The following is a 14,449-nucleotide window of genomic DNA, read 5'->3' on the forward strand; positions in this document are numbered from 1 at the left end:
CCTCTATTAGATAAGGCTTTGCACGCGGAGGGCTCAGCACAGCGCCTGATAAAGGCTCAGGAAGTTTGCTCAGCCCTTGGTCATCTGGTCTCTGCCAAGCAGCACCCTCGGAAAGGACAGTGGGAAGAACAAGAGCAGAGAGATTATTTCTGATTCCCCCTAAGCCACCAACTTAGACATCTTGCAAGCTAATATTTGTGTTGTGTGACCTTCCAGCTGCCAAGATTTCATTTGGTTGGAACACTGCAGATGAAGAGCTGGCCTCTTAAGGGGGGGTTGATTGGGGGGGGACGTGGAAGGTCCAAATGACATGCCTTGGCTAAACTTGCCTGCGATGGGATTATAAATTCTGTGCACATGTCAGTTTAATCAGGTAGTATTTCTGATTCTTTCCTGCTTCCAGGCCTGGGGTGACTGGTCATCCTGCGTTCCCCATTCTGACCGCTAGTTACTTGGCCGCCCCTCCTATCCAGGAGCCCCTGGAGTTCTTTAAGTCTAAAGCCCCTTCACCCTGCAGCCTGCCTTTGGATTTTCCAGGTAGATTTGGGGGAGGGGGTTCTCATGGTGCTCCTTCAGGGAACCCCCATTTTGTCAATTTAACGGAGCTTCTGCAGATTCCTGGTTTCCCAGGGTCTGTGTTGCTACCTCTCAAATCTGTGAGCCCCTGAATGCTGCTCTTTGGCAAGGAGGTTCCCCTTGGGATAAAATTAGAATTTCTGAGCCCAGGAATGAGTTCCGATGTGGCCTCAGCGCTTCCCTCTTCTCTGAGATCGCACTCCTTCAGCCTGGGATTCAGGACCTCAGGCCCTCTAACCCCCCCCCCCCAGGAGAGGTGGTTCCGATCATCTTAATACTTATCAAGTCCCCAGGGTGAGCAGACCGTGACGGATCCTACCACCCCAGGGCTGGGCGCCCGCCAGCGGAACAAGTGTGCCTTCTGTGAGCCCCAAAGGCGCCCCAAATCCCATCCATCCTGTGCTGTGGCCCCAGGTCGGCCCTGCTGCACCGCCCGCTCCCACACGAGCAGCGGGGCCCCCAGTGCGCGCTCGGGGCCGCCGCGGGAGCGGGGCGGGGGCGACGAGGGAGCTAGCTAGGAGAGCAAGGAGCCCAGCGTTCCACGTTCGCGGGGCGGAGCTGGGATCCCCCGGAACCACGTGGGGTCCGGACCGCCCGCCATGCTCCGCGGGACACCGCGCGCTCCACGTGCGCGTGGCGGGGCCGGCCGGTGCTTCTCAACAGAGGCGGGGACCGAACCCCAGCCAGACGAGTAAACGGCGGCGGGCAGGGCAGGGCAGGCGGCGCGGGCAGGGGGCGGGGCCTGGCGGGCGGGGCCGGCAGCGTCCTATAAAAGGCGCAGCGCGGAGCCGGCTAACGTAGTGGCCACGCCGGCAAAGCGGCTTCTGGCCGTTGGGAGTCGAGCGCCCCGTGACCGGCCCTGTCCGGCTCTGCCCTGCGCGGTCGGCGCGGCAGCATGGCGGGCTCGGGCCCGAAGCGGCGCGGGGCTGCGGCCCCCGCGGCGGCCGAGGAGGAGGAGCGGCAGGCGCGGGAGCGGATGCTGGCGGCGCGGCGCGCGGACTGCGCGGAGGGCGAGGGTGTGACCCTGAAGCGCAGCATCACGCTGCTCAATGGCGTGGCCATCATCGTGGGCACCATCATCGGCTCGGGCATCTTCGTGACGCCCACCGGCGTGCTCAAGGAGGCGGGCTCGCCGGGGCTGGCGCTGGTGGTTTGGGCCGTGTGCGGCGTGTTCTCCATCGTGGGCGCGCTTTGCTACGCAGAGCTCGGCACCACCATCACCAAGTCGGGCGGCGACTACGCCTACATGCTCGAGGTCTACGGCTCGCTGCCCGCCTTTCTCAAGCTCTGGATCGAGCTGCTCATCATCCGGCCCTCCTCGCAGTACATCGTGGCGCTCGTCTTCGCCACCTACTTGCTCAAGCCGCTCTTCCCCACCTGCCCGGTGCCCGAGGAGGCCGCCAAGCTCGTGGCCTGCCTCTGCGTGCGTGAGTATCGGCCCTGGGACCCCGGCGGGCGGACGGGTGGGGGGCGCCGAGCCGAGGTCGCCGCGCTCCCGCGTCCCGGGCCCTTCCCCGCACTCCTGACCATCCCCACATCCCGCGGCCCCGGGCCGACCCCGCAGTTTTAGACTGAGGGCACTAGCCCCAGAACCCACGTGCGTTTCATTCATTCGCTTCCTCACCGCCTTGGGAATTCTGCAGGCAGCAGGGTCCCCGCCCAGAGCCTCTGGCCGGAACTAACCTTCCCACTTAGTCCATCCAGAGCCCTTGGAGCTGAAGCAATCTCCTTACTTTCTTGCGAGGCACCCACGTGGAGTGCCTGAAAAGCCAACTTCCTGTCTATTTGAGTTCCCAAAGGGTTACTCTTTATCAAGAGAGAAATTGTAGTTTAAAAAGGAAAATACCATAAAAAACCCACACCTCATTCAAACCAGCTAATCAGGAAAGGCTGACTCATACAAAACCAATAGTAATAAGATTCTGTGTGGGCAGTGAATGAGTTGCTCGTGTAGGCAGCAGTGTTGAGTCCCCTGAAGGTTGCCTAGTGAGTTGTAAAAGAGAGGTGCTTGGCTGAGGCTTAAATGTGTGCCGGGTGGCTTTGGGGTCCCAAGTTGTGCTGAAATACAGCCATTGGGTACAGTCCAAATGTTGGTGGATAAGGTCCCAGTATGTTGGTGGAGGAGGTCCTGGTACGTTTGGTGGGCTGTTTTCTGGTGGGATTTCAGAAAAAAAATAAAATCATTTGTACCAAAAGCCACGTAATTTTCTTTGCTTTTTGGCTGCTGCAGTTTTACTCCTACCCCTTGGCAAACATCTAAGGAGGCTGGCAAGATGGAAGTGTCCTGCTTTCAGAGCTGCCACCTGATTTGAGGCTCTGTCTGCATCTTGACGGTGCACAGAAGTGCAGAGCCAACAGGGCTGGTTTGTGGTTTCTGTCCGAGCCCCAAGACTCAGGGGACTGTGCCCATCATCCCTCGGAGCGGCTCTGACCAGCAGTACATGCTGATTGCTCTTGGGATTCTGGAGCGTGGGGACCAGCTTCCTGCATAAGCTCAGTGCGTGGTGGTGGTATTGTTGAGGGGCTTTCAGAACTCTGAGGCACGCTCTGGGAAGTGGTGACCCCAGGAGACCTGAGACCCTGACAGAGCAACTACTTTGGGGGAGGGGGGCGTTTTGCCTTTGGGGGGAGTCTCAGCGATGAGGATCTCAGCTTATAAAAACCTTTGGTCCAAATGTAGGAATAGTCACAGCAACAGTCGATCTGCCTGAGGACGGGGGAACCTGTGGCTTCTGGTGGGCTTCTCAGACGATGCTTTGGGCTGAGTAAGGAAAAGCCTCAATTAAAGAATTTTAATTGTGTGATTTTCGTCATTGCTAGATTTTATTTAATGTTTTGGCCCAGGACGTAATGACATAATACTGCCTTTAAAGGGCTCACTTTTTAGTCTTGGAAAATGGATCTCTTACTTTCTTAAACTTTTGGGTTTAAGCAGGTAAAGGCTCGGGATGGATTCTGGAGGGGCTGTGGTGGGTACACCCTCACCAGGACTCCAGTCACCAGCGTGGAGGGTCACGTGAACAGCACCTCTTGGTGTGAGGTAGGGTGACGTTGTTCGTGTGTCCATCAGCCATTCTCAGCTCTTTTCCTCTGAACCACCCATGTGAGTGTGTTGTGTGTGTGTGTGTTGCTTTTTCTGATGGAAAGGAGGTTTTCAGTAACAAAAAGGGATACGTTGTCTGCAGGAGTGAGCACTAGTCTAGAGCCTGCTGTGTCTAGAGGGGGACGTGGGCCTGTCCGAGGGCCTGTCCGAGGCTGGCGGAACTCAGAGCCGCTGGCACGGGATGCTCTCGTGGGCACGGAGAAAGGTTATGGCCGTCCAGGGAGGGGGCCTGCTCTTCGGGTTGTCTGAGAAGGCAGCAAAAAGCCACAGAAAGTTTCTGAGTGTCGTTCGATTATTGCACACAGGCTGGGTTCTAGAACCTCTCCTCGAGAGGAGAAAGGGCCTTCTGCATCGCGTGCTTCCTGAGCCCCTCCCCGCAGGGGGCACGTGCGCCCCTGGCCCAGCAGCCCGCGCCGGTGCTTCATGAACAGCCCCAGGGCCTGCCCTTTGGACAGTGTATCATGGGCTCTGGAGCCATGTTCTTCTCGGTTTTGCTAGTTGATCTTTCCTGTGCCCTGGTCTCGCCCCAGGACAGCTCCTTTCTGCTTATTGTGACTCAGGTTGGCTTTGTTGCTTAGAATGATCCCACTGACAGTATAAATGGGGGGAGGGGAGGAGTCCCTTTTCTGGTAGGTCTGACGAAATGGGGCCCTTTCATGGCGTGGCCCTGGTGTTTCCATGTGTTTAATGAGTCATGAAGGTGAGAGAGAGACACGAGCTCCGTAACTCTTTGCCGATGGCCCTGGGAGTTTGGCGTGAGTCTAGGTTTGCACGGGTTATTTATCACTTAGTGAAAACTTGGTAGCGTTTGTTTGAGATTCTGGTGACACTGGGTTTTATCTTTGCGGCAGAAGTCACTCGGGAGAGGTGAGGTTCTCACCTGGCCGGGTTTTCGTCTGCAATTTCTCTAGCCTTCCTGGCCACCTCTGTCTGTGATGGGTCCAGTGGGATCTGGAGAGGCTGGACAAGGCATACGCAGAGAGGAGCTGCCCAGGGCAGGTACCTGGGAGCCATTGTGGTTCAGAAACAGCTGCGACCTGAGTCCTTTATCTCGTGGGGAAACTCCTAGGAGAAGGGGTCTGAACAGGCTCCCATCTCCCTCTGCTGGATCGGGGCCTGTCTGAGTTGTTGTGGTCACTCCTGCCCAGGACACGTAGGTGTCAGGGAAGTGGCCGCAGACCTGGTCGCCCGCCCTTCTCTCTCCCTCTCCCACTGGGGAGGACGGCCACCTGGACCCCCTAGTTGTCATGCACATCATCCATCCATCTTGTAGAACCTGGCAGGTCTGCTGGTGGCCAAGAGTGGGACGCTGCGTCCCCTTCCAGCTTGGTGGCCCTTGGTGCGGCCTGGAAAGCACTTCCTTCCTGCCTTCTCACAGGGGACAGACCGGGTTGCCAAGGCTCCCCTAGAGTGAGCTGCCCCCGCCCCCCACTGTCACCCTTACTCGGGCAAACCTGTGTGGAGTGGGGGCAGGGGGTCCTCAGCTGTTGTTCCTCTGGGGACCCGTGACCTGAGATGTTTTCCGCTGGTGTCAGGTAAAGAGCCTGCGTTCTGCACGTGGACAGACCCGGGTTCTGATTTGAGAAATTCACGGGACCTCCCAGCCTCAGTTTCCGCGTCTGTGACATGGGGGTTCATGGTGGGTGTTTGCGAGGACCCTCGGCCACTGCATGTCTAACGAGCTTGGCACCCAGGGACCCCAGTCACACAGTGGCTGTGATTGTTCTCAGCCGTGTCCTCCTTCTGGCGTTCGCCCTTGACCTTCTGAGCCACCCTGCAAACTGCTCTCCTCCCCTCTATTAGTGGAAAGAAGGAAGGAGAGCGTTAGAGAGGAGGAGGGAAGGCCATTGTCTCCCCGTCCGGGGCCGAGCTGAGCTGCCCATCGCACAGGTGGCACCGCGGCCCTGCCTGGGGGGCGGTCCCGCCCAGGGCTGGGGCACAGCTGTCCCCCGCAGGGGAGGGTGCAGATGAGGCAGGGGTTTGGTGGCTGGGGTGAGCCGTGGCCAGCTGGCCCCAGGCTAAGTTGGTCGGTTGGGGTCATGAGCCGAAGGGGGTGGGGTGTGGCAGCACACCCTCTCCCCCAGGCTTCCCGGCGTGGCCCCCCTCCTGGCGTGTCCACCGCTGTGTCCCCGGGCCTCACAGGCCTGTCACAGCGAGGCCGGCACACAGCCCGAGCCCGGCTCAGGGTGTCTGGACGCCTGCCAGCCGCCCGGCCTGAGCCCCTCGCCACGTGAAGCAGAGGCTTCTGGGTGTTTCCAAGGAGCTGGCAACCCCAGAATCGCGAGCTGTGAGCTGAGTGTAGACGATAGCATGGTAATTAGCCCTGAAATCCGACTTCCTGGGCCAGACATGAAAGCGCTCCCGCCCGGGTCACGGGGCGTGGCGGGTGCTTCACAGAGCGCATGACTGAGGGAGGGCATTGCTGACCCTTTTCCCCTGGGTCACGGACCCCTTTGATGATCCCGTGGAACGTGCAGACCCTGCTCAGAGGTGTCCACCCTGCTGGTTCACCCCAGACTCGCGGTGAGAGCTTCCCAGGACCCCGGGGCCCCGTCTGGGTCGGGAGCCTCCCCCGCCCCCCGAGAGCGGTGCCCCCGTCACGGCATAAACGGCCCAGCCTTGGAAATCAGTGTCATCACCCCCACTTTACAGCCAGCGGGGCTGTGGCGCCCTTCTCCTCCGGAGCCGCCTCTGTTATCCGGCGTGGGGACACGGCCGTGTCCGTGCTGAGGAATCAGGCGTCCGGGACAGCGTCGGTCGCCACGTCCAGGCGCCCGGTCGTCAGGGGCGCACGCTAGTGGATCTGAGGTGTGTGTGTGCCCTGGGCTCTCCGGGAGGCACTGCCCCTGCGCTGTGGGGAGTCAGACCCCTTATAGGGAGCCATCTAGAAAAACCTCCTTCTTCCTCTCAGAACTTTGCAGACGGGCTTCCAGGGCAGGGTAGCTGACAGCTGCGCCAGGGGCCATGGGCCTGTCCTGTGCCCACGCTGGCCTCCAGTTCCGGTCCCCTCCTTCGGGGGCTCACAGCAGGTGCCGGCGGCCGGGGGGCACGTGATGCCACACCCCCAGTCAGTCAGGGTGACCTTCCGGGGCCCTGGTCTGGATGAGTGGCTGGGGGAGCTGCCCAGAGCACACCTGTCCCCACCAACGGGCTTTGCGCTGTCCTCTCCCCCCAGCAGGACCACTGCCCAGTCCAGCAGCTTCTTGGCTCCATGGCTGGGGGCCCATGTACATCCTGGCAGGAGTTCCCCACCTGGCTCTTTCCTCAGTGCTGGCGGGATCCTGAATTCTGCTTGGGAGGGTGGGCTGACCGGGCAGCCGGAGGGAGGGGTGTGGTTTTACGCCCAGGCCTGTCCGTCCAGAGCTGCCTTCAGGCAGGGGCGTTCTCTAGGGGGCGCCACCCTCCCCCGGGGTGTGCCTGCTCCTGAAGCCTCCAGCACCAATCTGCAGAACACAGGGAACCCGATCTGCCCTCTGAGTCACCCTGACCTTGGCTGCTGGCTGGCAGCCTGATGTCTGTGAGTCGCCCCGAGCGGAGCCAGTACAGAACCGAGGCCTCTGCCCAGAGACGTGGGCCCGTGGCCCACTGTAACCCCATGGCCACCCAGCGATTTGTCCCTGTCCACGTGGGCTGCCCAAGGCCGGTACGGCATTCAGCCCTCGGCATGGACGCTGGCTGCAGGGCTGTGTCCTCACCTGGTCCCCTTCTAGGGCGCCCTGTCAGCCTGAGTCAGCTGGAAGGCCTGCGAGGGCCCTGGCTCCGTCTCTCCGGCTGCGTGACCCGGGGCCTGGGTGCTGGGCCTCTCGGGGCCCGTGTTTCAGAGCCTGGAGGAGGGCGGGGTGGTCACGTTGTGCCCGCAGAGGGTGTGTGATTTGCCGGCCCATCACGGCCAGGGTCTGGTGTTGGAGGGACTGTCCAGGAACGCAGCACGACAGAGCAGGTGAGCCTGACACCGCAGCAGGTGGAGGGACCCTGGCTGGGCACCCCACACAGCAGCAACCGCGTGTTACCGGCCGTCGTGTCAGACCCCTTCAGAGCTGAGGGAAAGGACAAGGCGGGGGTGGGGTGAGGGCAGCCGGGAGGGGCGTGGGGAGAGAAGATTCCCCAGGCGGCCTGTTCCAGGAGGGGCTGACAGCTCGAGCTGAGGAGCCGAGTTCAGGGGTCTGGGTGGGGAGGGAAGGTCACCAGAGTCCGGTTATGAGCACTTATTCCTGGGTCGGGGGGTTGGGGGGCCGGCTCACCTGCTGAGGCACAGAGGGTCGTCGAGGGTCCACGTCTGGCCTCATCCCAGGTGACCAGGGCTTGCCCTCTGGCCGTGTGGGGAGGGACTCTCAGCCCGGGCTGTTGTCCAGGGTCGTAGGGTTCTGAAGTCAGCCCTGCCAGGCCCCCCCAGCACCGAGACAGCCTGCTTCTGTGCCCCGCACCCAGCCGTCCCCTCCCCTCCAAGGGTGTCAGTAGACATGTGTTCGTGGTGGGTGGGGCCCTGTGGGACTTGCCCTGGTTGGTGGGTCTCTTCCCTGGCTGCACCTTGGACCACGTGGTCAGGAGGACTGCCGCCGAGGCCCTCGCAGGCAGAGCCAGGTCTGTAATAGTGCACACAGTGTGTGCTGGGGGAGCGGGGGGTGGAGCCTGTCACGGGCAGCCAGGGTTGAAGACCCCAGTCGAGTGGCCAAAACATGGGAGTGGGACTTAGGAGGCCTGGGCATCCTCACCCCACTCCCCTGGCTACTACTGTGTGACTTCCGGCAAGTCAGACAACCTCTCTGAGCTCCATTGACCCCAACTAGCAAATGAGAGGGCTGGGTGGATGCTGCAGTGTCCTCTCACCCTCAGGTGCTGCAGCAGGTTTGGTGGGGGGGGGATTCCAGACCACAGAGGTGCGATCCAGGGATGGAGACTAACCGCGGAGTCCCCTGCACACACAGCCTCGGCCATCCTCAGCTCGTTTTCACTCGGCAGGTGTGCCAGTCGGCGTGTCTGCATGTTAAAACGCACCCGTGGGGCCAGCAGCATTATTCCTGTTTAGCTGATGAGGAAACAGAGGCTCAGACCCGCTGAGTAACCTGCCCAAGGTCACGCAGCATGTTAGAAATCAGGGCCAACTTGGAGGGGGGCTCCCTCCTATGGGTCCTGGCTGTCCTTGGGGCCGGGGTTGGAGGCGGGGGGACTTTTGGGAATCTCTGTATTCTGCAGGGCTCTGCTTCAGAAGAACCCAAAAAAGTGAGACTTGCGGGGTTTCTGCTAACCTCAGGGCTTGGGTGTCAGCAGATCTCAGAGTGGACTGAATCTGCTTTTTTCTGGTGTGTTTTGTTTATTATTATTATTTTTAATTTATTTATTTTTGTTTTGGCTGTGTTGCTGTGCAGGAGCTACTCTTCGTTGCGATGCACGGGCTTCTCATTGTGGTGGCTTCTCTTGTTGAGGAGCACGGGCTCTAGGCACGTGGGCTCCCAGGAGTTGTGGCACACGGGCTCAGTAGTTGTGGCTCGCGGGCTCTAGAGCGCAGGCTCAGTAGTCGTGGCTCACGGGCTTAGTTGCTCCATGGCATGTGGGATCTTCCCAGGCTAGGGATTGAACCCGTGTCCCCTGCCTTGGCAGGCAGACTCCCAACCACTGCGCCACCAGGGAAGTCCTGGTGTGTTTTGAAATGAAGTGTCAGCCCTGTTCCTGATATGTGCTGAGACCCCCACCACCAAGCAGGGGGAGCTCTGTGGCCAGGCGTCACCCAGCCCCAGTTAAAAATGGAAAACGTGAAACACGTTCCAGGGCTGGTCGCATTTGAAAATGTGACTCCGCCTGTTAGCAATTCTTTTTGCAGGAAATCAGTGGCTGGACAAGGGCGGGGGTGTTTGAGGGGCATCGTCCCAGCTGGACTGAGGTTTCGCGTCCGTTTGCTCCTGCGGCCGCTGCCTCTCTCTGCGGAGATCAGACACTGGAATTGTAGCCCTTGGTCCCACCTGAGCAGCCCCTGCCCCTGAGAATTCCTTCATTTTCTTTCAGTTTTCCAGACTCTCTGGAGGCTCCGATCTGGAGTGGCCAGTGGTGGGGTCCTGGGTGGGTCAGGAGCTGGACTGTCACCCTGAGTGGGCTCTGTTTTTGAGCGCGCCTGGAAGCGAGGTCGCCTTCTCAGATGTTTGAGGTACAGTTGGGTCCTGTGCGTGCACTCTCTTAGAGCCAGTAAAGGTGAATTACACGTCGTGAAGTCACACACTGGTTCTCCCTGAACCGTCAGAAATGCAGGTTCTCGGGCCTGCCCAGTCAGGTGCTCTGGGTTGCGGGGACCTGTTTTACGAGGTCCTCAGGGACTCTGATACGCTCCGGGGTGGGAGACCTATCTGTTATTAGGAGGCAGCAGAGTTAGGGCAGGAAGGGAAGATGCTGGGTGGGGGAGGCCCAGGCCTTCCTGGGGGCCAGGCCTGGGATGGAGGGGGCTCTCCTCAAGCCCAGTGGATATCTGGGCGTCCAGGATCAGAGCAGAGGGCCCGATGCACCGAGTACCCACTGTGAGCCCTGGGTCCCCGTGTGCTGGGCGGATTTGGACAGTAGAGTAAAGGCAGGACAAGAACGCCAGAGCGACTGGATGCTTTGTCGGTGGTCACCCCCGCTGCTGGCCACTCTCCCAGCCACCTGGGTCACGCAAGCCCAGGGTTTCACTGGCCACAGTTGAGGAGCCTCGGCCCACCTGCAGCCAGGGCTCCGGGTCCAGGTGCCCAGCGAGTGCTGCTATTTGGCGGGTAGAGGCTCCGGGCGGCGGGTGGGCTGGCTGCCTGGGCCCAGGGCTCGTCCGGCCTCAGTCGCAGGGGTCAGCTGCTGCCCCAAGAGACCGGGCTGGTCCGGCTTCCTGCAACACGCCCAGCCTGCCAGCCACTTCCTCTCCTGTCTCGGGGGCCGCCGGGGACCTGCCAGCAGAGCTGTGGGTAAAACAGTGCTCCTCTGCCTGGCATCTTGGCCCCTCTCACCTGTGTGGGGTGGCAGTTACTGCTGGGCCTCAGACTGTCTTTGCCTCGAGTATTGGCCCTTTTTATTAAGCGTCCTAAATCCATGTGCAGAAAGCACCTTTTTCAGAGACTCATTTGCCGATGCCACTGGCGGCTTAGTAGGACTCACTTGGTAGTGAGGTTCTAGGCTCTGGGGCTCTGACCCGTGGACGCTGCATGAAACCCAAGTGATACCTGCACTCCCCTTTCCATCCTGGGGGGACGGTCCCTACAGACACTGGGCCGGGGACGAGGGAGGGTCCACGGCTGCAACCCCATCAGAGACGTGGGGACAGTAGATGGGTTTTCTGACGAGTGGGGGGCCAGCCATTCCCCAGATGCTTTGGTTTCAGATGGTTCTGTTGGCCTCGGTCATGACCTTGTCTGGTGTGTTTGTCCTCGAGTCAGCGGAGGGGGTGAGGGTGAGGGGACCCCCGGGAGTGCCGAGGGCACTGAGTGATGGAGAGCATGCGGCAGGTGCTCATACTTTGCCCTTGTTGCCAGGATTGTTGAAGATTTTGTTACCGGCATGCACAAAATCCAGGGGCAGCCCTGGTCACTGGGCCTGATAAATCCCATCAGGGTGTTACCCTCTGTCAGAGAGGGAAATGGATTTGGGTGTGTGGTTTTTTTTGTTTCTTTTTTTTAACTTTAAAAATTTTTTATTTTATTTTCGAGTATAGTTGATTAACAATGTTGTGTTAGTTTCAGGTGTACAGCAAAGTAATTCAGTTATACATATACGCGTATCTATTCTTTTTCAAATGCTTTTCCCATTTAGGTTGTTACAGAATATTAAGCAGAGGGACTTCCCTGGTGGTCCAGTGGTTAAGACTCCATGCTTCCAGTGCAGGGGGTGCAGGTTCGGGGAACTAAGGTTTGGGTGTGTTTTTTGTATTCTGTTTTGTTTTGTTTTGGTGTTTTTAAATGAAAACAGGCCCCCTTGCATTTCAAGCCCTCCCTTGCGAGTGAGGCAGCCAGCCGGCTGCGCAGCGTGTACCTGGGGCTGGGAGGCTGGCCCGCAGCTGCTGACAGCTGACAGCAGCCTATGTGTGAAGAGTTGTCATCGGGACGTGGACCCTGGGGCCTGGAGAGTGAGATAACCGGCGGTCAGGCCGGGGTGAGAGGTCGCGCCAGGCGAGGCTGGGCGGGAGCCTTTGGGAGCTGCTCAGATAAGCGCCCTCCCGGAGGCTGGTGGCTGGTGGCACCCGTACGCTGGTGGGCGGAGCAGTGCCAGCTTCCCCGCCGGCCACCCTGCGCTCAGGGTCTGGGAGGGTCCCGGAGGCGCTACCCAAGGGGGTCCTGAGAAATAACAGATGGGGGAGCTGCCGTGCGTCCCCGAGCCCGTGGGCCAGCCCCTGTCCTCGGCCCGGGTGGCCCTCTGGGCACATGTGGCCCTTGTGGTCTGCAGACAGGACTCTGAACTCAAGCCACCTGGTCGGCCAGGCCGCAGCTGGAGTTGGCGCTCATGGCCCGGCTCTAAGTGTGACCAGCTGTCCCCAGGGCCACGGGGTGAGAGCAGCCCAGGAGGCCAGCCAAGGGGTTCTCCCTCCCCCACTGGGCAGCACTTCCTGCTGTCTCGGACACGAGGGTGGGGTACAGGTGGAGCCCCTGGGGTGGGGGGGGGGTGGACCAGGGTGTGAGTGCGAGTTTGTGGGTCAGTTGGCAGAGGGACGGTGACTTTGCAGAGGGTGGCGGGCCCTCCAGCACAGCCCCGGGGCCCCTGGCTCACTTGCGAGGTTGAGCTGGGGCGCCCCTGCAGGCCAGCCGGGTGGCCGTGTCACAGCAGGATGAGGGCAGGACAGGCACAGCCCTGAAGGGCGGGCTTCCCGCTTGGCCTGTGGGACCAGCCGCCAGGCCCCGCCTGCGCCCGCCTTCTGCCGGCAGCCGCTGCCGCTCCTCTCCGGAGGCCGCCAGGCTCTATCTCCCCGGCCCCAGCTGTTGCGGGGTGCTTATCTGGAGGGTGCTGGCACGGGGAACCCCGAGGGGGCCGGCTGCCAGCCGGGGTGCCCTCCCGCCAGTGTGTTGGCCTCACCCAGCAGCCCGCCTGCGGGTGCCCTGGGGTAGACTGCCCTCCCCCTGCCACGCAGCAGACCCTTGTGTGACACCCGGAGCGTCTCGTGTCCCTGTCACCCCGCTCCATCCCGCGGGTGTGGAAGCCGAGGCTCTGAAGAGTCAGGCACCTTGTCCGGGTGATGGGGCCTAAAACCAGTGTAGCCGACAGGCGAATCCAGCCTCCCAGCACTGCTTTCCTTAAGGCTAAGAGACACGGGTCCTAGTGAATCCCCTTATTTACTTCAGATTCTACTTCATTTCAGAGTTTTTTAGAAAGGACGCTAGGGAGGTTAATAAAGCGTTTGTTGACTCATCAGCTGAAGTCAGTGGACATGAAAGTTTCATCCTATGTTTCAGTTCTTCTTTCTATAAAAGAAGTGAATATTACAAAGTCCGCTTTGTTCTGGGATCCAGCCCGTTCCCCTCCCTACTGCAGACGGCCAGCCCGGCCTCGCCCGTCCACTCTCTGACACGGAGCTGAGCTCGTGGAGCAATACCCTCTGTCCACAGGGGCTCGGACGCCTGCCGGGTGGGCTCCGCTCCGCACAGGCAGGGTGGCACCCTGTGTTCCTGAAGGGGAGCGCCTTGGGGCGGTAGAGGAGGGGCCCTGGGCCTCGGTCCGCCCCGCCCCCAGTGACCACCGCCGTGGGACGACCCTGGGGCCGGGGCTCTGGGCCAGCCGCACCCCCTTCCTGGATCCTCCGAGCCCTTATCTGTGAGGTGGGGAGAGGTGCCCCTGCTCCCCTGGGAGTGCAGACCCCAAATGGGGTGAGTCAAACCAGGTGAGTCGTGCAGCGGTGGCAGTGAGGGCAGCTGGGCGGGGCTGGCGGCGGGAAGAGCCACCTGCCCGTGTGGCTTGGCCCCGGCTCCGCCCACTTCCTGCCCGGTATGAATGGAGGGTGTGACGCAATCTGTCAGCCCCTGGAGCATCCGGAAAGGAAGGCCTCAGGGCTGTCACATTCCCCATAATGTGCGACTGTCCCGGAAGAGCCCCCTCCCCGCCTTACTGTGCACAGGCTCCCTGGGGCCGGTGGTGGGCAAAAACCTGGGTTGCCCTCCAAGGCCCCCTCACCCTGGGTCCCAGCCACGTGGCAGGTCGCAGCAGCCTGGATGCCCAGGAGAAGGGAATTACGCTGTTCAGCCTCCTCCCCCGCCCCCGCCCCCGACCTGGCGGTGGGAGATCAGGCGGGCCTCAGAGATCTGGGTCTGCCCCTAGCACCGTGTACAGGGGTCCTCTCTGAGCCTCTGTTTCCTCTTCTGTGCTGGGAATGGCAGTGCTGATGTACTTAATACGGGACAGCTGTCTCCGCATTGGTCCCGAGGGCCTGGACTGAGAGTGTGTCCACCCCAGGGCCACACGGTGAAGGTCACTGGTGCTGTTTGTCCCTTGCACACGTCGGCCCCCTCACCTGAGCCCGGGCTCAGCTCCTGCTGCTGGAGATGGCTTCAGTGCTGTGACATGGATACCTTGTCCCCACGTTCTCACGGCCTCGTGTAAGTCCCACGACCCTGAGGCAGCTCATTTTACCACGAGCCTCTGACAGGCGCGGACTCGGCCAGGGTCCCCACGAGTGAGGGCCACTCCAGGTCCAGGTCCATTTGTGACAGCTCTTTGCCTTCATGTCTGGTCTGGGAACATCTGAGGGTTTCAGTTTAGGAGTAGCAGCCAAAAGCAACGGGTTTTGAAACAGTTTTCAACCTGAACTTTCTGAGGGCATAGCAAACAGTCTTGGTCAGC

General features: G+C 60.7%; 1 protein-coding gene across 1 annotated transcript in view; it reads left to right on the plus strand.

Annotated features, from left to right (window-relative positions):
* Positions 1 to 1,359: 1,359 nt before the first annotated feature.
* The window catches only part of SLC7A5 (solute carrier family 7 member 5), a 32,887-nt gene continuing 19,797 nt past the window's right edge, over positions 1,360 to 14,449 (plus strand). Inside the window, exon 1 of the mRNA XM_057534633.1 lies at positions 1,360 to 2,003. Coding sequence (XP_057390616.1) covers positions 1,472 to 2,003 — 532 coding nt within the window. The 5' untranslated portion in view covers positions 1,360 to 1,471. The remainder of the gene's footprint in view (positions 2,004 to 14,449) is intronic.

Source organism: Balaenoptera acutorostrata, chromosome 19, assembly GCF_949987535.1.
Source record: "Balaenoptera acutorostrata chromosome 19, mBalAcu1.1, whole genome shotgun sequence".
Taxonomy (NCBI): Eukaryota; Metazoa; Chordata; class Mammalia; order Artiodactyla; family Balaenopteridae; genus Balaenoptera; species Balaenoptera acutorostrata.